Source organism: Onychomys torridus, chromosome 11, assembly GCF_903995425.1.
Source record: "Onychomys torridus chromosome 11, mOncTor1.1, whole genome shotgun sequence".
NCBI classification, from domain to species: Eukaryota; Metazoa; Chordata; class Mammalia; order Rodentia; family Cricetidae; genus Onychomys; species Onychomys torridus.
In genome coordinates, this window is record NC_050453.1 from 2,991,135 (window position 1) to 3,013,405 (window position 22,271).

Consider the following 22,271-nt stretch of genomic DNA (forward strand, 5'->3'; position numbering starts at 1 on the left):
TCAAGCAAACCTCCAAGGAACTTGCTTCACATGCTTATTTATAGCCAAAGATAGAGGCAGGCCTGGAAAAGGGGTTAGAAACCCCCATTGAGAGACATCATAGTCTGCCTTCAGGTGTCCCTCTGCCCAAGCCTGCTAAGTTCTGAAGATGACATCTTTCTAGGGCTATTTGCTCAGGGTTATTTCAAAGGCTTGTATATCACTGGGACACTGAACCTTCAGGGCACTGTCAGGTTGCTTCAAAATGGAGGAATGAAAACTTGGCATGGTGATGCATACCTGTAATCCCACAGCACTCCAGAGGCAGAGGCAGGAAGATTTCCTTGAAGTCAAGACCATTCTAGGCTATGCAGTAAGTAGGCAAGTACATAATAAGACCTTATGTCAAAAATCAAACCAAAACACACACACACACACACACACACACACACACACACACACACACACAAACATGCACACACACACACACACACACGTATACACACACATGTGTATACACACACGTACACATACACGCACACAAATGTGCACACACGTGTATACACACACACTCACACACACACACATGCATGCACACATCCTCACCCACACAGCAACCATTCATTTCAAGGGACATTATCAGGTGACTTTTGTAGGTAGGGTGCATCGTAGGTGGAAGGGCCATAGTGCCTTTGTTGCAGGGTATTGAAGATGGTTTGGGTTGTGGTAGGGTTGTCTTTATCCTCATCCATCAATACACCCTCAACTCTACATATGTGGAGGACATCTGCATGACATCTGGATTAAACACCAGCAGCAGGTCTATGTGAGTTGAATCCATAGTTCTCACCTCTCACTGAGACCCTGAGGATAATGGACTGAACCTCTGAAACTGTAAGCCACCCTATAGATTTTCCTTTGTAAGAATTACCATGGTCATGGTGTCTGTTCACAGCAGTTGAAATCCTAACTAAAGCAGAAGTTGGTACCAGGGATTGGGGTATTGCTGTGATAGGCCTGACCATGCTTTTGTTTGAAGGAATATGGACCTTGGGACTATGGATTATTAGAAAAGCAGTTGAATGCTTTAAGTGCTGTTTAATGGGCTGACCTAGCAGGAGCATGGAATACAGTGGTAATGAGGGTGATTTGAACTGGGGCATCTGGTTCAAGAGGTTTCAGAGGAGAAGAATATTAACATGTTGCCTACAGATCATTCTTGTGATGTTTTGGTGAAGAATGTGGCTGCTTTTTGCCCTTGTCCAAAGAGTCTGCCTGAGGCTAAAGTGAAGAGTTTTGGATTAATTCTGTTGGCAGAGGAAATCTCAAAGCAGCCTAATATAGACACTGTCATGTGGATATTAGTGGTAACTCTAAATGAAGATTTATAATGAAAAGGAGCAAGCTGAGAAAGGAAAAAATACAAAATGTAAAATTTGAGGAGAAAAGGAGCACCAGGAAGTGAAATGGAGTTAAGTCCAGTGTTTAAGGAGATAAACAGATTAAGAAATGGAATAAAGGGAGTGGTCACCTCAGGGCAAAATCCAACCCAGTTAAGTTTCCAACTTGTGAAAAGGAATTTAAAAAAAGCTTAGAGCCGGGTATGGTGGTGCACACCTTTAATCCGAGCACTCCAGAGGCAGAGGCAGGTGGATCTCTGAGTTTGAGGCCAGCCTGTTCTACAGAGCAAGTTCAAGGAAAGCAAAGCTTAGGCAGTGAAGGGAACCATTGAAAATGGTACACTGGTGAAGATGTAATTAAGAAAGGGGGCTGTGTTCTAGCCCCAATAAGCAGCAGAACTTGGCAGCTTTGGCCATGTGGTTCTGGCTTTAGACTCAAAGATAGAAGAAAGGGTTTATGGAATCTTCCTCCATGACTGAGAAAAGCCACCAGGCATGTGTTAGGGATGTCCCTGAATGAAGGCCCAGAGAGACCATTGTGTGAAGCTGTGAGGGAGATTGCCTTGGAGAACCCAAGATGTTGGGGATGCCAGAGCCATGGGATATCTGCAGAGGAGAGTTTTTAACAGGGAGTTGAACTAGCCTAAGAGAAAGAAGCATATTGAATTCAACAAAGCTGAAAGGACTTGGACATCTGAAGAGTGTTTCAACATCAGACACAGAGATGCAGAGTTTGGAATTTGTCCAGCTGGTTTTCAGTCTTGATTTGGTCAAATATCTCCTCACTATACTCCCTTCCCTATGTTTTGGAATGGTAATGAGTATTCTGTGCCATTATATGTTGAAAGTATGTGATCTCTTTATTTTTATTTTATAGGGGATTACAGTTAAGAGATTGTATGAATCTCAGAAGAGACTTTGAATTTTAAACTTTTAAACATTGTTGAGACTGTTATAGACCATGTAGACTTTTTAAGTTGGACTAAATGCATTTTTTCATTATGATATTGTTATAAACTTATGGGGCCAGGGAGTGGAATGTGGTAGTTTGAATATAATTGTCCCCCATAAGCTCATAGGGAGTGGCATGTTAGGAGGTGTGGCTTTGCTGTTGTAGGTGTGACCTTGTTGGAGGAAGTGTATCACTGTGGAGGTGGGCTTTGAGGTCTCATATATGCTTAAGATACTGCTCAGTGTCTCAGATCACTTCTGGTTTACTGTGGGATCAAGATGTAGCTCCTCCTCCACTCTCACCTCCTTCTCCAGCACCATGTCTGTCTGCATGCCACCATATCCTGCCATGATGATAATGGACTGAACCTCTGAAACTGTAAGAGAGCCCCAATTAAATGTTTTCCCTTATAAGAGTTGCAATAGAAACCCTAACTAAGACAGACTCGATCTGGCTAATGGTGCTGAGTAGAGAGCATGCTGAAGTCAGCAAGCTGTAACCTGTGGTTCCTTCACATGCTTACAGAAGATACAGGAATGCTTGTCTCTGTGATGGAGCTATTTACATGATGGCTTTGTGAGGTATAACTGACAATTTCAAACTATATCTATTAATTTAAAGTTTGATGCCTTTGGACATATGCATACACTTATGAAGCCAACACCAGACTCAGAGGAGTAAATATACCCATCACCTATGAAACATTCCTCATCTGCCTTTGGTTTCTTCCTTTTTGTTGATAAAAATAGTATCTCAATTTTTCATCACCATACCAGACAGAAGCAGTTGAAGGAATGGGAGGTTTATTTTGGCCCAGTTTCGAAGGGTACAGTATGGCGTGAGGGGAGAGCTGGTGGCTACAGTGACTGTCAGCAGGAGTGTGATGGTTTTGTCTGCAGGGTATAGGTAGGAAGCAGAGAACAAAGGCTGGAACAGATGCAGGGCTGAGCTTCAATTGCTTCAGAGCCCTGCTCTGGCTCCTAGCCTGCTTCTGGACAAATAGATCTCACATCTCTGAAGGCTCCACAGTCTTCCAGAACACCTGCTGGGGACAGGATGTTTCAGATCCAATCCGTAATAAGTAGCAAGGTATTCCCTGTGCTGCTGGCCGATTAGCAAGTGTGTAGGCGTTCATCTGTAATCAGGAAATCCTCTCTGTTGGAGCAACATTGGTGCATGAACATGGAAAGTGTTCTGCTAAGAGAAGCCGACTGGTCCAGAGGAGCGTCTCCTGTATGATCCATTTATAGGAACCATCATAGTTGATATGTGTGGAACAGAGGGAAGAGTAGGTGCTTCCAGGGCAGGGGTGAGGGAGGAGGGTTCATTACTCATCAATGGTTTCAAATCTCAACAAGATGAACATTACTCAACATTCCTGGGATCTGCCTGGTCTTACTGTCCTCTCACTCGAGGCACTGCCCACATCTCTCACTAAGTATCCTTGCCACAATTAAGAAGGAACATGAGCCTCCTGGAGCCTCCAGAAGCATCCTGGGGAACCCCCCTGGAGACTCCTGAAGCCTCTTTAAGCCTCCCAGAGCTTCCTGAAGGCTCCCAGATCATCCTCCCCTCCCAGCCTCCCGAAGCTTCCCAGAGTCTCCTGGAGCTACCTTCTTATCTGATCTCCACAGATGCCCAGAAGGTGTCAGTACCCTCTGTCCACATTGGCTGAGGCCCTGCAGTAGATTAGACTTCTGACAGGCTCTGGGGTCCTGAGATGGTCCAGTAGGCCCAAGGCCTTGCCTCTGGCTCCTAAGTCCTTGTCCAGCACTTTGCTGTTGACTTGGGTTGTCCTTTTCCAAACTTTCAACATTGCCTGCCCCGAGAAACAGAACTCTGAAGGGATTATCTCTGGTTTTGGACTGAAGATCAAGCTGAGTGTTTCTCTAAGCTTTAAGCATAGTCTTGGGCTTAGCATAGCACTTCAGCCCTCGGAGCCACCAGCTTTGTGGACTTCAAGATTATGATTTTTAAAAATATGGGCATCTAATGACATAAACATGGGTGTTTAAATATAGGCTAGGTGTGGCTTGACTGAGTTTGTTCTTGCTGTTTTAAGACAGGGTTTTACCCATCACTTCAGGCTAGCCTCAAACTCACAGCAATCCTCCTGCCTCTCTGCTTCCTACCTGCTAGGATTATAGGTATGAACCATCACCATGGATGATTTAGCTTTTATTTTATAAATTCCACAATTTTCTTTGGGAGACATGACATAGAATTCTTACTAGGTAACTTTTCAGAACTGCCTAAAAAATCTCTACCCAGCTCCTTTTAGTGAAGGAACAGAGAATTTGCCTGGCTCAGAATATCCACTCTGCTTTGCAAGTGGTCTCCTCCTCGCTCCCTGGAAATGATCAAGTCTGTGGCTGCCCATTAACCAACTGCGGTTTCCTAGTTATTAAAGTGGCATTATGATCTGTACTGAACTGAAAGATATCAAAAGCAAATGATATTCTTCTTTGTGTCTATCCTTCTTTAAAACCCTTTATAAGTAATCTTTAGCTTCTTTGTGAGAAATAAACACTAGGCCTTTATCTATGCCCCTTTGGATAGAAATTTAACTAGCACACCATCACTGGCTAATATAGAACACTGAAATGTTCACACACACACACACACACACACACACACACACACACACACACACCAGACACACAGGCTCACACTTTCTCACCTTTTTAGTACTGTTGGAATCTTAGATTTAGCTGAGATGATAGCCATAATAGAAAAGTCATGCCCTGTGAAGACATTTTCAGGAAGCAGTGTACTGTGTGATTCTCTAGGTCAAAGAGAAAGTTAGAAAATTCAAAGGGCATTTCCTGGGAAACAGGAAAAACAGACTAGATTTAAGACATGTACATGTATGAACTTCTTACCCTGTCCCTGCTGCAAGCATATTTGTGAGGTATTCTTTGTGGTGGGCATAAGGGAGGTAGAGACAGACTGTTTTCCCCTCACAGGAACTGCCCACAGGCATGTACCCACCTTCCCACTGACTTCCTATGCCCTACCTCTGACTGACACAACATCTTCAGGGTGCCAGTCTGGCTACTGTAGCACCTTATCTCTGAGGGTAATTATTTCTTCTGTCTGATAATGAATATTATACCTCGACTTTGGCGCTACACTCAATAGTAGTTCTAATAGAACTAATAGATTTCACCAGACCAAACACGTTTGTAATGATACATTGTTCTAAAGATCCCTTGACCCCAGACAAAAGACTGAACTTTTGTTGGACCTTGGATCCAAGTTAATTGTATGTCTTGAAATCATTTAAGACTATGTAATTAACCTGCTAGCCTACTGTGTACTCAGCCTGTTTAACTTGCTTTTAAGAGAACAATGCAACCAACCTGGCTTGCTTTAGATCTCCCACACAGCAGCTTTTACAACCTAGGCTAGTGCATAGCTTTAATCTTAAATTATGTACTGTTCCATGCCCTGACCCAGAATATTGTATGTGCGTATATATGTTGTGGTGATCGTTTGCTAAAAGCAGCCAACAGACTGAAAGCAACCATCAAACAAATTTTACCACAAATATTGCAGGCAATATAGATATAGCTTGATAATGTCTGTTATAATCTTGAGTGCTAGTCAGGGTCAGTAAAGCAACTTCTTTCCCTGTAAAGCTCTGTTGAGGATTCTGTAAAGAATTCCTCATTTCAGTCCTGTGAAGTGTTTTCTGTGTTCAATAAACACAGAGCAAAGCTCTGGGTTAGAGAGAGGCACAGCACACAGACACAACTAACAAAAACTAACAGTTCCAGGCTCACATAACAGACAGACCACAGATCAGCCTCTGACCACAGACTGCAGGCAGACAGGGAGGGAAGGGAAGGACTGCAGTGTGGGCTTGTCCTTGGTCAAAGTAATCTGAGAGGACAGTGCTTTGGCTTCAGCACTTAGTGTGGCAGTGATGTGTTTTGGTCTGCCTCTGGGTTGTCTTGAACGCTTCAGTGCATGCCCATCTTTGTAAAGGAGCATTATTTTTCCTAGTTAATAAAAGACAGTGCATGGTGGCATGTAACTGTAGTCACATCTCTGGGGAGGCTGAGGCAGGAAGTTTGCCATGAGAGTACTGGGGCTACAGTGAGAGGTCCTGTCCCCCAAAAGGCTAGTGGATATGCCTATGGAGACTAATCTGCCCACCTTATCAAATTAGGGGAGCATTTACCACCGAGGACGGCTCCCAATGTGACAACAGTGACAGAGAACACACTAGGTTTAACTTGGACCTCTCAGGGCAAAACAAGCTTTGTCCTTATTTCCCTGAAGTGTGCAGAAAGCACCTGGCATGGGCATCCAGTCAGGGGCAGGAATTGTGAATGCCATCTACCTGTTCTTGGTAACTTCCTGCTGGTTTGGGGCACCCATGCTGTGTTAATTCTGTGAGATATGTTTGCATGAAGGTGGCGCCTGCAGAGAGATGTCACCCTCCATCAGCATTCTCTGCAGACTGACCACACACACACAACTGGCCAGGCAGGATCAGGCTTCTGTCCCACACACTTGGTGTTTTTGCTCTGCTGAGTGTGTCTTCCACAGAAGATCAGTGGCTGTGCAGCTCATCTGGAGTGGCTCGTGCACGTTTCTGAGACAGACATGCCTGTCTTCTTACTAATCACAGAACCAGGCTGGTGGGGTGTATTAAAGAGAGATCCCCTATTCCCTTTTCTCACCAAACCTACCACCTTCCAGAAATGAAGAGTGACGAGTCCACCCTCTTTCAGGTTTGGAACAAAGAAGTTTTGTGTTTTTGGAGACCTGCAATATCATAATTTCCTAATTCCTGGAATATTCAGAATTTTCAGAGACTGTTTTTGGTCAGCTGTCATTTTCAAAAGCAAAGTAAGAGCTTATGGTTTAAAACCACTACACATGAGGAAGGGGCAGTCACTGAAGCATCCCTACCTAGCTTGCAGACAGGTCTCTTTTGGATTTGGACCCAATGCCAAATCTCACTGGTGGGAGGCATGGCAGGCTTTTATTCTGTACTGGGTTTTCTGACATGTGAGGCTTATTTTTCTTTAGTGCGTACCGTCTTAACATGTAACCAGGTCTGTAAATAATGCAATGTTTCCTTTAGTCATTCTTAACACTGTTGAAAATGAGCATCTTTTAAAAGCATACAGTGTTACAGTACCTGACAGTAGCACCGTGGTGGGAAGGGGTTAGATACCTCAGTGCCGGCCGAGGTTCCAGCCCACGTCTTCTCCTGATTGCATGCTGATAACCACATAGCCTCTAGGGGGCAGCAGAGCTCCAGGTAAGAGCTGCACTCCCACAGGTGTTCTCAGGCTCAAGGCCCCTCCTTGGTGTCCCACCAGCCAGCAGCGTCCAGCTCTTTCCTCTGCTTAGAGAACCTCTTCCTGATTCCTCCCAAAGGGGACACTCTGTGGTCCAGTCTCCCGCACTCCTCTGGTCTCCTCAACCCCATCTCTCTCACACTGAAGCCTTCCTGATGGACCTGGCATATGGCATGTCTCTTCACAGCAGGACCTGCTGTTGTCTCACAGAGAGGCTCATCCATGCCAGGGCAAGAACATCTGAGGTCTTTGTGTCTTATAATGCCCCGATGCCTGGAAGGCTGAGTAAGTAAATGCTCAAGCCGAAGGGGCACTCACAGTGGTGTGTGTGCATGTGTGTAGAGGATGATCTGTGCATGTGTGTGCAGGTGTGTGTGTGTGTGTGTGTGTGTGTGTGTGCATGTGTGCACAGGATTATCATCTGTGCATGTGTGTGCAGGTGTGTGTGTGTGTGTGTGTGTGTGTGTGTGTGCATGTGTGTAGACGATGATCTGTGCATGTGTGTGCAGGTGTGTGTGTGTGTGTAGAGGATGATCTGTGCATGTGTATGCAGGTGTGTGTGTGTGCATGTGTGCACAGGATTATCATCTGTGCGTGTGTGTGCAGGTGTGTGTGTGTGTACAGGATTATCTGTGCATGTGTGTGCAGGTGTGTGTGTGTGTGTGTGTGTGTGTGTGTGTGTGTGTGTGTGTATGTGTTTACAGGATTATCTGTGCATGCATGTGCAGGTATGTGTTTGTGTGTGTGCATGCACATGTGTGTACAAGCCAGAGGATGGCCTTGGATGTTGTTGACAGGTGGCCAGGCTGACTGAGGTGGCTGAGGGAGGGGAGAGGAATCAGGACATGAAAGCTGATCAGGTGGAGCAGGGAGGGACATTCCCTAAACTGACCTAGGGGGATTCTTGCTACACTTGGGGCGGTGTAGGCCAGGCAAGCATGAACAACAAGCCACGGTGTAGGGGCTTCGAGGGACCAGATAAAGCTTAGTCAAGGGGAGAGTCTGTGGAGGAGGCAGAGTCCTGTGTGAGACCTAGAGTTCAACCCCAGGCACTGCCAGAAGCAGTCCCCATCACATCTGGCTGGAACAGGAAGCCAAGCGTCCTGGTGTGTGGTGAGGTGACTGAATGGGAATGAGGACGTGACCTGGAGAAGACACGGCTGAGGTGAAGGGTTTATTGTCGATATGAGGGAAAGAATGGCCAGAGGCATCTCGAAGAGCCCAGACTGAACATGGCCAGCAGAACAGACTAGGCCATGAGAGGAAGGGGATGATGGGGAAGAGAAGAGAGGAGAGGGGGTCAAGAGAACCGAGACAGCACATGGGAACCAAGAAGGCTGGGTTACGTAGGAATCAGAAGCTGGGGGAAGAGACACAAAGCCCCTTGAGGGTCTTTGTAGGGTTTAGGTAGGGGCAGGATGAGAAATGCTGGGGGCAGCCACAGGCACTGTGTGAAACTTGTGCCAGGTTTCTTGGGGACTTGACAGTGCTGACTGAGGACAGTAACCTGTGCATTTAGAGAAGCTTGGAGAAATGATTCTGAACATTTTCACCATAAAGAAAAACAGAAGTTGGAAAGAGGCTGGGGATATGGTAGAGCACTTTCCCAGCATGCACAAGATCCTGAATTCTAGCCCCAGAATTTTGGAAAAATAGAGTTTGAGGGGCCAATTACATTGACTTGCCACTCATTGTCTTAGTAATAAGTTTAATTTTTATACATTGTTTAAATTATCTCAAATAAAATATTTACATAGTTTTTTTGACAATTTATCTTTTGGTCTGATTAATTTTATTTACTTTTGGCTTCTTCTGAGAAGGAGTTCTTTTTAAATGATTTTTAAAAAAGATTTATTTATTAATTATGTATACAGTATTCTGCCTGCATGTGTCCTTGCAAGGCAGAGGAGGGCACCAGATCTCCTTACGGGTGGTTGTGAGCCACCATGTGGTTGCTGGGAATTGAACTCAGGATGTCTGGAAGAAGAGCCAGTGCTCTTAACCACTGAGCCATCTCTCCAGCCTCAAAAAATGATTTTTTAAAGCTTCTTCAACAATAAGAAAGTAATGCATGTATAGTACAAATACTAAGCCATTAAGGATTCTGGGATGGATTCTGGGATGGCAGATGTGAACCATGGTGCCTCAAGGAATCAAGTAGAAAGACCCCTGTAAAGTGTGTCCGAAGACATCATAAAGACCTCTTGTCCCCTCCTGGAGAGAAGTGGGACAAAGAAGAACTGACCAGAATGAACCGAGGCCTGTGGTCTTCCCTAGAAACCACAGAGGAGTGTGAATCTCTGCACTTCCATATTTTCATAACCTGGGCATTAGTGACTCAGGGATGGAGAGATATCTGAGGATGCCATGCACTGGGACAGAGGTAAGGCTTTGATCCAGCACTCCTGTTGAGTACAGAGTTCCTCTCTATAATTGCTTCTGGGCCACTTGCCTGGGAATCTGGGACCAGCTCCATTATACTTCTTATGGACTGCACTCCTATCTTGTAAGGGCCTGCTTTTAGAAACTGTGTCTAAATAATGGCTTTACCATAAATTTAGTAGTCTGAGTTGTAAAATGCACACTTGCCATGATGGTCAGTGTCTTCCCAATGCCAGCAGCTTAGTAGGCGCCCCATTATGGGCTACAAGGCTGGGTATATCCATTCATCAGCTCTACACTCATCACTGCCCCTCTTGCCTCTTGTAAGTACAATTTTGCCATTATAAGGGCTCCTTGGTATGTATGCTCATCTAACCTAAAGCCACACCCTGTGCAAGTTTAGGATTTTGCCAACAATGAGTGAGGTGGAGAGTTCAAGATTTGGCCTACAGCTTCCTAGACAATAATGCTAGTATTCAAGGGAGTCAAGCCAGAGAGCAGGGAGAGGCAGGTGCATCTCTCCACCCATTAGCATAGCTTCTCACAGCCTCTTCTTTCTCCAGGTATGTGTACATTCCACTGGGTGGGTCCCAGCATGGCCTTCTGGGGACACTGCTTTCTACTGCGATGACGTTTGCATTTGTGAGCTACTGGCATGGCAGCTATGAAGACCTCTGGTGCTGGGCAGCACTCAACTGGCTGGGAGTCACTGTGGAGAGTGGAGCCCAGAGGCTGTTGGAGATGCCCTGTATCCGGGAGACCTTGGTGAGCAGGATCCATCATTGCCTGTGTGGGAGGGGATAGCTGAGCAAGGAGAGACTGGTTTGGCAGGGCATAGTGGTCACTAGATTCACTCAGATATGAGCAGTTCTTGCCAGGCAATTTCAGTCTATGTGTCTCTAGGAAGCATGACAGGGGTGGGCATAGGAGAGGCTTCAAAACCATTGTTTACATAAATGGCTGGTTGGTCGGATGGGTATATGAGTGGATATATAAATGAATACTGTAACTATGAAAGTCTGGGCATTTATTATAGAAAAAATACAAAATCCAGAGAAGAGTAAATAACTAATAAAATTGACATTAAAAGCATGTTCTGTTTGTGCATGCACACTCAACATGGCCATTTACAGTGAATGCTATGGTGGTGCTTCAGCTGCCCCTCCAAGCCAACAGATCTGTGTGGAGCCCTAAGGTGGATACTTCATGATTTGTTTAATTACTAATCATTCCATTATAAATTGTATCAATGTGGATCTCATAATCAGAATGAGTTCTCCTGAGGTAAAACTGTCAGGTTAAGGAGCTTCTCATGTTCACGGCTCACTCTGCATGCTGCATGTCAGCTCTTATCGCCCTGAAGACAAGGCATCAAGTTCCCATCCTCCCAGATGTTCTTACTAGACCTGAGTGATACTGGCATTTTAATTTCTGATAGATGCTGTTGGTGCTAGCAGAGCAGAGAGCTGAGGGGTAAGGCTGCATTCTTTATCTATAGGTGTGACCAGGAAATTAATTGAATGTTTCCCTCTGTAAATATTTTAAGCATCACACGTATATTTTGCCTTGTAAATGCAGCAGCTGATACATGGGAATCTTGTAGGAAATCAGTGTTTCTGAATGTGAACAGTGTTCTGCCAGCCCAAAGAATGGCCCAAAAGGAAATGTGAGAGTGTCTGCTCTCCTGGCAAGCTGTAAAACACAAGAGATTCCAATGGGGGAAAATGATTAAAGTGGATAAACTCTACCCAGTGCATGAGACTAAAGCAAATACATCTTAAACATCATTGAGATAGAATGGAGATATTGAAGCATGTTTCAATAAAGATAGCCACTCACAGAAGAGTATTACCTCAGTAAAAACCGACACAGAGCACACAGCAAAGCAGGACATTGGAAGAAATCAAGTATGCTCATGCAGATTTACAGATAAACATTTGGGGATTGGAGAGATGGCTCAGTGGTTAAGAGCACTTGCTGCTCTTCTAGATCTGGGTTTGGTTCCCAGCATCCATGTGGAGGCTAAAAACCATCTGGAACTCCAGTTCCAGGGGGTTCTGACTTCATCTTCTGGCTTCTGAAAGGTACTTCACTCATATGCACAAGCACACACAGAGACACACACACATAGACACATAATCAAAATTAAATCTTAAAAAAGATAAAGATTTTATTCAATAGTGGTAGCCAGCATCTAGAAGGCAAGAAATATCTATGAGGTCTATAGAAAATAGTGAAATCTATGGCAGCATTATGCAGTATGTCATGCAAGGCCATGTCTTAAGGACATTTTTATTCTCAAGACTGAATGCTCATCCCCAAAGCCTGAAAGCCTGGAGATTACCCTTGCAATCCAGAGGGTTCTTTCCCGCTAGGCCTTGGGCACTCTGTTTCCATGTTCCTTCAGGAGGGCTCCAATATTAACCTTGAACAGAAGAATATGAAACACTGTGGGCCCCGAGTCACAAACTGATGGATCTTAACTGTTAAGGGACTGTTCTGTGTGACCTATTGCTGATTAAATTGGGTTGGAAATAAACCAAAGAGGAAAACTCAACTCACCAAAACACAGGATTTGCCACTTTGTGGGGTGCTGACCCCCAAAGCCCTCATGTGCTTACCCCATCTGATATTATGCCCACAATTCAGGCACCTAGGTGCATAATAACTTTAGATACATTTTGGTGAAATAATTCTCATATAATATTAAATTTACTATTTGTTACTATATTTTATAAAACTTTTTTTTTTTTAACATCAGCTGTCTTTTGTCCTGGAAGCCTGGATGGTGTTTGTATTAATTTTCTCATTGTTGTGAGGAAGGAAGGTTGGTTTTGTCTCACAGTTTAAGGGATGCGTTGTGGAGGAGAAGGCATAGCAGTGTAGCGTGAGGCGGTTGGTCGGTCACACTGCATTAGCTGCCTGGAAACTGAGAGCAGAGAACTGTTTCTCTCAGTTCATTTCTCCTTCACATTTAGTCTGGGACCCCAGTCTGTGAGATGATGCCCCCTCACATGCAGGATGGGTCTTTTCACCTCAGTTAATCCAATCTAGAAACTCCCTCAAGATGTGACCAGAGGTTTGTCTTATGGGGATCCTATTGTCAGGTTGACAGACCATATTAGCTCCCATAGTGTTCCTGGCTGTTGAGACCCTGCCCCTGAGCGCGGGCCAGCATCCGATAACTTCGTAGGGCCCACTGTTTGTCTCAGTGTCTGAGTTGACCTGGGGCTGTCAGGTAATGCTTCTGTCCCTAGCTCTTCTGTTGCTGCCTCCTCTAGAGTCTCTCTCATTATCCCGTCTCTTACCGTTCAAGAGACCCTGTTTTCCTTTGGCATTCCAAATGCATACAGCTGGAATTTTAAGATATTTATTATCATTGTGTGTGAGTGGGTGGTGCATATATGGAGGTCAGAGGACAGCATAGTGGAGTTGGTTGTCCCCTTCCACCTTTTCATGGTTTCCCGTGATAGAACTTGGGCTTCCAGGCTTCTACTGGAAGACCTTTGCCCACTGAGCTATCTCACTGGTTCCTTAAGCTTTTGAATAAATTCTTCCCCCAATTGCCTTTTCTTCTCTTCCCATGATTTCATCCCCTCTCCCCTCTCTTTGTCAAAATCCAAATAAAGCCTGGACACCCTCTTGGCACTTGGTTTCATATGACTTTAATCTCTGTAGTTTTTCTGATAGTGTTTTCACAGTGTGAGCTTACTTCCTTGCCTGTGCCAGCTCTGATTTTCTTTAGGGTTTTCCAGGGAAGCAGAACCGACTGTGTGTGTGTGTGTGTGTGTGTGTGTGTGTGTGTGTGTGTGTGTGTGTGTGGTTATGTGACTGAGTGGTCCAGACTCGGGAGAGCTGGTGGTGTAAGTTCCAGGCGGTGTCAGAAGACAGATCTGTGCTAGCCAGACCACACTCAAGCATAGGGATGCTTCCTTGACCTTAGTATTTAAGCCCTGTCCTTCAGTAGACCAGCTGATACTGGAGAGGGTAGTGTACTTTCCTCAGAACATAGAGTTCAATGTCTGTGTCACCCAGAGACACTCTTATCACAGACACCCCTGTAAATGATGTTTAAATATGTGCGGCACCCTGTCCAGTCCAGTTGACAAAACTAACCAACATGCCTGTTTTATTTTTTCTTTTTTAACCATGGCATGTATCTTTTGCTGGTATTTGACACAGATTGACAGGTCCCTGCTAACAGGGTGGTTGTTCCTTCTCTTTCCATATCACTTTCAGACCTAGGGCCTTAGATGGGGCTCAGAAGCACAGGATTTCTTGGTTGGGCTGATTGACAATTGGACATTCTCCAGAAGACTGTTATGAACAGGAAGCCCTCAGCTTCCATAAGAGGACTCTCCAATAGGTTCCTGAGGTGGTGGAAATGACCACTATGGTAACATGCAAGTCGCTAGCTACACAAGGCACTTCAGATGTGGCCAGAGCCACTGAGACACTGAATTCGGACTTATTTCATTTTAAAACACTGAAAATTATTTTCCTATTTTTTGTATGTGGGTGTTTTGCCTTGGCTTGGTTAGGCTCTCTATTGCTATATGAAACACCATGACCAAAAAACAAAAGCAAGTTGGGGAGAAAAGGGTTTATTGGCCTACACTTCTATATCCTTGTTTATTATTGAAGGAAGTCAGGACAGGAACTCAAAGAGGGTAGAATCCCAGAGGCAGGAGCTGATGCAGAAGCCATGGAGAGGTGCTGCTTCCTGGCTTGCTTCCCCTGGCTTGCTCAGTTTGCTTTTTTATAGAACCCAGAACCACCAGTCCAGGGATGGCTCCACCCACAATGGGCTGGGCCCTCCTCCATGGGTCATTAATAAATTAATGGGAGGCGTTTTTCTCAGTTGGGGTTCCCTTCATGAAGATAACTCTAGCTTATGTCAGTTGATGTAAGACTAGCCAGCATATGCCTGCATGTGTGTCTGTACTGTGTGCATGGCTGGTACCCACAGGGGCCAGAAAAGGACATTGGATCCCCGAGGACTGGAATTACAAATGGCTGTGAGCTGCCATGTGGGTGCTGGGAATCATACCCAGGTCTTCTGGAAGAGCAGCTACTGCTCTTAGCTCCTGAGCCACCCTCCAGCCCCCTTATTTTATTTAATTAATTTGAACCTAGGTAGCTTAATTGTGGTCTCTGGCCACCATCTTGAATAGTACAGTTCTAGAACATAACCCTCTTTCCACAAAACATTTTTAAATAGCATATTTGACTGTGATAATTTTTAATTTTATTTTATATGTATGAATGTTTTGCCTGCATGAATGTCTGGGTACCACATTTCCTGAAGTGCCAAAAGGCAGCACCAGATCCCCTGGGACTGGAGTTCCTGGTGGTTGTGAGTGCACCTGAGTGCTGACAGGTCCCTTGGAAGGACAGCAAGTGCTCTTAACCATGGAACCATCTCTCCAGCCCTGACTTCAGTAGTGTAAAACTATCTTCATTAATGGAGCTCTGCCTCATGGACCCACCTGGTAGCTGAACCACTCTCTTGGCTCCCTTGAATCTATCTTGATTCTGCACCCACATCCCTATCTTCAGACATTTCCATTGCTATCTTAGTGACATCCTCAGGTTACACAAAACCATTAGCTTTTCCATCTCTCATATGTACTGTTTCTTCTGCCTCCTAGCTTGATATTGAACTTTTTTTTTTTCAGTCACTGGAACCCCCCAATCCACAGCCCTCTAAACTAGTGCCTGGTAACCAAATGACTTCTAATTAGTAGCTCTTCTTCCATTTTAACCCCCTCAATTCATCACCTAGTGATGTTTCTTAGTAATCATGCCACTCTCTTTAAAACCCAGTTGTGAGGGCTGGAGAGATGGCTCAGTGGCAAAGAGCACCTTCTGCTCTTGCAGAGAGGACCTGGGTTCAGTTCCCAGCACCCACATGGCAGCTCACAATGGTCTGCAATGAGTTCTAGGGGATCCAGCAACCTCTTCTGGTCTTCACTAGGTTGTCTGGAAGCCTGTCGCACTGGCCCCTGTCCCCACAAGCTCCCTCATACAGACTTCTAATCTCCCAGGGTACCCTCTCTGCCCACCATATCCCAGCTCTTCAGACTTTGTCTTAGTAGACATCTTGTTTGTGACCCCTGTGCTGGTTGTCCTGGTTCAGGCAAGACAACTCATCTGGGACATCACATGGTCTCTCCTATCCAGCTGTCACAGTATATATATGTATGTATGTATATATATATATCCAGTATAAGGAAATACTTTTTGATGTTTTGTCCCCATCTCCCTCACTGATTTTTGGGTGTCGGGGGTTCATATGAACAACATAGAATGGCAGTTACCATGGTACTTGGCACAGGGCTTTGTTGAATGATGTTTTCTGACTTCACTGAGGAGTGTAGAAGAGAAAGGGGTTTGTGCAGTGGTGAGGACGATGCAGGTTGCCCACTGAAGAACCCAGGAAGACAGGGGGCTATGACCATGGTGCTGGGGCATTATTTTATAGCAGTACAGATACTAATGGGTCTAGTGAAAGCAAAATGCTGCTTTAATGCTCAGTGAAAACTACGTGCACATATGAAAAGGATAGGGAAGATGCCACCTGCTTTATATCCTGCTACTTTACAAGAGGGGACCTATCGGCCCTGAATCTGGGAAATACAGGCCTTCAGGAAGCTAGCAAAAGGCATTTCCAGCAAGCTCCCTTACTGGTTGGAAGAAGGGAAGTTGCTGAGGCAACTCATTCTTTCCCAACACGGTACTCTCCAGGGAGTCAGAATTTGTGGTTCAGCCTTGAAATCTCTTAGTGGTGGCATTTCAAAGCATTGGTGGAATGACGCTGCTTCCTGGCGGCCTGGATTTGATCTCTCCTTGGAGTGAGACCCTTCCAAGCTGCTTGTTGGTTATTCCTTTGCAAAGGTGAATGCATATCCCCAAAAGTTGACCCACCCCAACTCACTCCTGATTTCCATTTCAATGCATGATTTAAATATGTCTTCCCTCCATGTCAATGCATGATTTAAATATGTTTTCCCTCTGCCCATCTCTTCTCCCCACAGTGTCTGAATAAGCTGACTAGAATCCCTTATTGAGCAGTGAAATCTCTGCTTATAGCTTCACTTAGGAAACCTGCCTCCAGGATTGACCACTATGGATCAGTCTAATGGTTCTTAAGGGATCTCAAGTTCTGGCACAGCAGAAAGAAAGCAGATCATGGCTTTTGGTGTTGTCCATTCAGCTTCTTGGCTGTATTTATTTATTGATTTTTGAACAAACAAGTAGAGAGGCTCCTTGCACTCGGCAGATAAATGGGCTGAAGAAAGCAGATGACAGGCTATAAAGGGCCAATGCCATCCACACTGTGATGGGTTGAAATACAAGCAGACAACTGGCTAACAAGGCCCAATGACATTCACACTTAAATGACTTGATTCTGTGGGGTCCCGACTCATCAACCAAGACACAGATGCCAGCTGACTCAAACACAAAGCCTTTCTAAGTGGTCAGAGGTCATGGCCCTAAGGGCCTCTCTGAGGGATACAGAAAAAACCTGCCTATGAGGAGCGATGCCATCTTCATGGGCAGCTAGTCTACCATTCTTCCACTTGAGTCCAATGCAGCAGGGAGAGACCAGGTGCTTACTGGACGTAAGCCTGTTGGGATCAGAGCCCTTCCAAGACTGAGCCCACTTAGGCATGACCAATTTTATTTCTTAAATTTAGTGTCTTATGTGGGAAATAGATTGTCAAATAGTGGAGAACTCTTGGCTAAGTATAACACGTGATCCCTTTGTCCCTGTTCCTTGTTCTGTGTCTTCCTCTACATTCCCTGGATGGTGTTCTGTCCCCATCCTTGTTCCATGTCTTCCTCCATGTTCCCTGGATGGTGTTCTGTGCTTGTTCCTTGTTCTGTGTCTTCCTTCATGTTCCCTGGATGTTTTTCTGGTCATGTGCACTCGGGAGTCTGTCTAGTCAACATCTTCTATAATGGACACACATCTTCCTTGGCTTCTCATCAGGAGACCATCTCAGTGGCAGACACTTTAGATTCAAGACATGATAAGACTGAGGAATAGAGCTTATCTCTGTCAGTAGTGAAGTGACCTGTATGAAAAATTAACTTGTTTTCACAATATCAGAAAACACTGATTGACTTAACCTTGCCAGGTATGACTCAGAAGAAAGGTCTGGTCTAAAAAATAAAAATTTGGGAGCATATAGGTGGTATTTTTGATGCATGGTAATGTTTGAGACAGAGAGGGGGAGGGGGAGAGGAGGGAGGGGGAAGAAGGGAAAGGAGGAGAGAGAGGAGGGGAGGAGAGGTGTGATGAGACATAAGTCTACACAGAGTCTGGGACACACTAATACTTCATAGTTGGATGAAGGAGGGAACTGGGAGGAGGGGTAGAGATTTAGGAATGGCTTTGCAGAAACTAAGAACAGGTTATTTCATGGAGGGGGCGCTCACTGTGGGTGATGTCATCCAAGGACTAGATAAATGATACTAAAGGACCTTAGTCAGAGGGCTAGCAGAAGCAAAGAGTCCTGAGTCCCCATCTCTCCCCACTGCAGCTTTGTGAGTTGAGAGGAATGCCATGTGCAAGCCAGTTGAGGACCAGAGGAAGGTGTTGTGTGCACTGTAACCAGAAAGAAGTTTCTAGAACATTGATGTTCATGAGGGAAGGAGTTGGTGTAAGCCAAGCTCTTGGGAATGGTCCTTAAAGAGCTGAGCTTGGCAGAACCGTAATGAATGTGAAGTAGCATTGGAAGGGTGGGGAGGGAGGCAGACCCTGTTACACACCGCTTGGCATTTGGGAACCTGGGTGCTGTGTTAGAATCCAGAGGCTGACATAACACATGGAGAGAGACATCCTCATATAAAGGACTTGAGTACCACACTTAGAAATCTGGAAATGCCCAACAGGAGTTTTAAATTAACATATTAGTATATATGTGAGGCCAGCATGCTGGACTAGCTCCTAAGACTGGAAAGGGAAGCCTGTTCTTATGAACAGCATGTTCCTGGAGGGGGTGGGTATGGCTGGTTGATGCCTGCTCTGTGGTCTCCCTGCCATGGCACCATTGAAAAAGCTGGAAACAGGCTGTGAAATTTGTTGCCTATACATTTGCTTCTCAGTGGGATCCAAAGCCTGAGTCTTAACTTCTCTGGTCCAGAAGGTAGAACTCTGAATATAATCCCCCTGTCAGGTTCCTTGGACCCCCTTTGTCTAGGCTGCCATCTGATGGAGGGCAGGCTCTGGCACAGTGTCTAGTTTCTCCTGGAGGGTCAACTCTTGGTTTAGCTCCTTTTCTGACATGCTCAGCTCAGGCTGCAGTAGGGTGGGTCTCATGGCGCTGTTGTCCCACCTAAGAGCACAGCACAGACTCAGACCAGTGCCTCATGGTGCTCCACAGATGAACTTGGGAAAAAGAAAAACTCAGAACACACCCATTGAAGCCCTTTCTGCGTCTCTTCCCTAAGGCTGGGTCTCCTTTCTCCCCCCACTAAATCCAAATTAACCCACTGGAAGCAGAAGGGCCAGAGCTGCTGTGGTTCCTGTTCTTGAGAGGGGGAGCTCTTTGCTTATTCCCCGAATAATATGCTCATACTAAGTGCAATATATCTTAATAGTGTGTGTGTGTGTGTGTGTGTGTGTGTGTGATGTGCTGTGTCTGTGTGTGTGTGTGTATAGCATGTGTGAGTGCTCATTTTAAAGCTCTGAGAAAGCATGGAGTACAGGACTTCTAAAATAAAATCCTCCTAAAGCATCTCATATCCCTCCAAAGACCTAGAAATAAACTCTGCTTAAAAAAGCAAGCCGAGCAGCTGCTGGCCTTGTTTGAGATGAGCTGGGCTGGCAGCCGCGTGCCTGCAACTACCCACACAAAGTGAAGAGCATACTTTGAGTCCTGCTTCCTCTGCTGTTGTCCCTGTTCATGTAGCAGATTGGAGTCAATGATAGAATGACCCTTGAATGTGTCTCACAAGGAGGACAGAAAAGACCATGATATAAAAGATGCAGGGCCTTCGCCAAGCTGGCTGTGCTCTTGAAAGTGACAGTGTTGGCATAATGATGGTGTTGTCTTAATGCTGTTGTAAGTGAACATGTTTTTCGTTGTGTTAGGTGAAGATGAACAAGTCATACATGTCATAGGATTTACGTGTAAGTACACAGGGACACAGAAAAGCAGTCAGAGGCATGCAGTGGAAGTCACTGTGTGCCACCTCCTCAGGGGATATCACCTGTGATACATACCTTGTTTCTGCTCATTGTGGTTTCTACCCTGTATTGTGATCCCAAGTCAGAGGTTATAGGAAAGAAAGCGGGTGGACTCGCCCACCAGAGGCCTTGCCTGGCCAGTCTCACGTCTTATTGTGTTAGAGGTTGGAGTGTAGAGTTGTCATTCTGAGGAACAAGCAGGGGCTGTTAAAGAAAAGGCTAGATGGACACTGTCTGGGACTCTGTCACACACGTGTTGGTACTTAACAGTGTCAACAGCCCTTCTGGCTCAGTTAATACTACCAGGTTCACAGACAAGGAAACCAGAGACAGGAAAAGGTATTTAGCGGCACCCTGTGGAAGTGGAATGCAGTCCTACCTGATTTCTTTGGAGGAGCATTCTGAATTTCAGACACGAAGGATACTTCTAGATAAATCCCTCCCACCCCACATGAAGCACCTACCCATCTGCTCTGCAGATCTTGGCGGCTTGTGCTTATTGAGTATCTGACTCGGTGACATTTTTGCCCTCAGCCCTCCATTCTTGGACAAATTAGAAAGCGTGTGTGTGTGTGTGTGTGTGTGTTGTGTGTGTGTGTGTGTGTGTGTGTGTGTGTGTACCCATGCTTGTATGAATGTGCTTGTGCATTCTAGAGGTCATTGTTGGGGATCTTTCTAGATCACTCTGCACCTTAGTTACTGAGACAGTCTCTCGCCGACCCTGCAGCTCACCAATTCAGTAAGACTGGCTTGCCTAACTGCCCAAGGGGTCCTCCCGTTACATTTACTGGTGCTGAGGTTATAGGCATGCTGTGTCCAGACTCTTATGCAGGTTCTAGGTACCTGAACTCAGGTTGTCTTGCTTAATGACAAGCACTTGACCCTCAGAGCCATCTCTCCAGGCTCCAAAATTTGGAATTTAAATGTAGTTTCACACAATCTTGGATGGGGTAACTAATCTGAAAAATTGGTCCGAGTGAAGTGGGGCTTATATAGGCAGTTAGAGGAGTCACTTGTAACTTCATGACGGAGATGTGGGTTTTTTATAGTGGTGTGAACTTTACAGTGTGAACTTGTAGCCTAAATGGCTCTCATACCATCATGGTGTCTCCTGGTTCTGCTCGATGGAGGTGTGGTTCTTCAGGGCAGGAGGTGTGGTTCTTCAGGGCAGGATGTGTTATCACAGGCTTCCCCTCCCCTGACTCCTGACTCCCCCGTCTATCCCTTATCAGTAACTTTGAATCCCCTTCGTTTCCCCCAATATACATCCGTCTTTCTCAAGTCTATGCTAACTCCCTCTTGACTTCTGACTTTTGTGAGTCTTCAGCATCTTAGTCTTATTCCTCTTTCCCTTAAAACTCAGCATTTACCTTGTCACTATGGGAAGTGTGACTCACTGCAGGACCCCAAACCACCTTGTTTACCCCTCTGTTACCCCAGTTCAGTTTGCATTCTGTTTGCTGCTCTGAGTAGGTTCCCACCACTACTTCTTTCCAGATTCACCCGCAGGAGTGAAAAATCCCTCAGATAGAAACCCCTGGCCAGATGTACCTGTGGGTCAGCTGCCTTCTGGAGAACCTCCTCTGGACCTGCTGTTCATCGGATGTCCAGCCTTTCCGGTCTCCTTGAAACCCCTGTATCTGTTGCCCTGGGCCAGCTTGTCAACCTCCACCACACTGTACTGTGCGACTTGCTGGAGCATGTTCTTTCTTAGACAAGGATCATGGGAAATACATTCTAGAGACCGTTTACATCTTAAAAGGTAGCTCTTTTTACCCTCACTATTGATGTCTGATTCAGGATTTTATGTTGCAAGGCAATTTCTCTGAAAAATTTGAAGATATTCATCTTGTATCTTTTACCTTTATTGTTGGGAAAATGCCATTTCTGTTCTTGTTTCTTTGTATAGACCATTTTCTTTCTAGAGGCTTTGTCTTTTTTTTTTTTTTTTTTTCACAGCTGAGGACCAAACCCAGGACCTTATGCTTGCTAGGCAAGCGCTCTACCACTGAGCTAAATCCCCAACCCCCTTTCTAGAGACT

At 45.3% G+C, this 22,271-nt stretch overlaps 1 protein-coding gene across 1 annotated transcript in view; it reads left to right on the forward strand.

Moving 5' to 3' along the window:
- Window positions 1-22,271, forward strand: part of Hhat (hedgehog acyltransferase) — a 266,168-nt gene that overhangs the window by 180,530 nt on the left and 63,367 nt on the right. Inside the window, exon 10 of the mRNA XM_036202504.1 lies at window positions 10,595-10,796. Coding sequence (XP_036058397.1) covers window positions 10,595-10,796 — 202 coding nt within the window. The remainder of the gene's footprint in view (window positions 1-10,594; window positions 10,797-22,271) is intronic.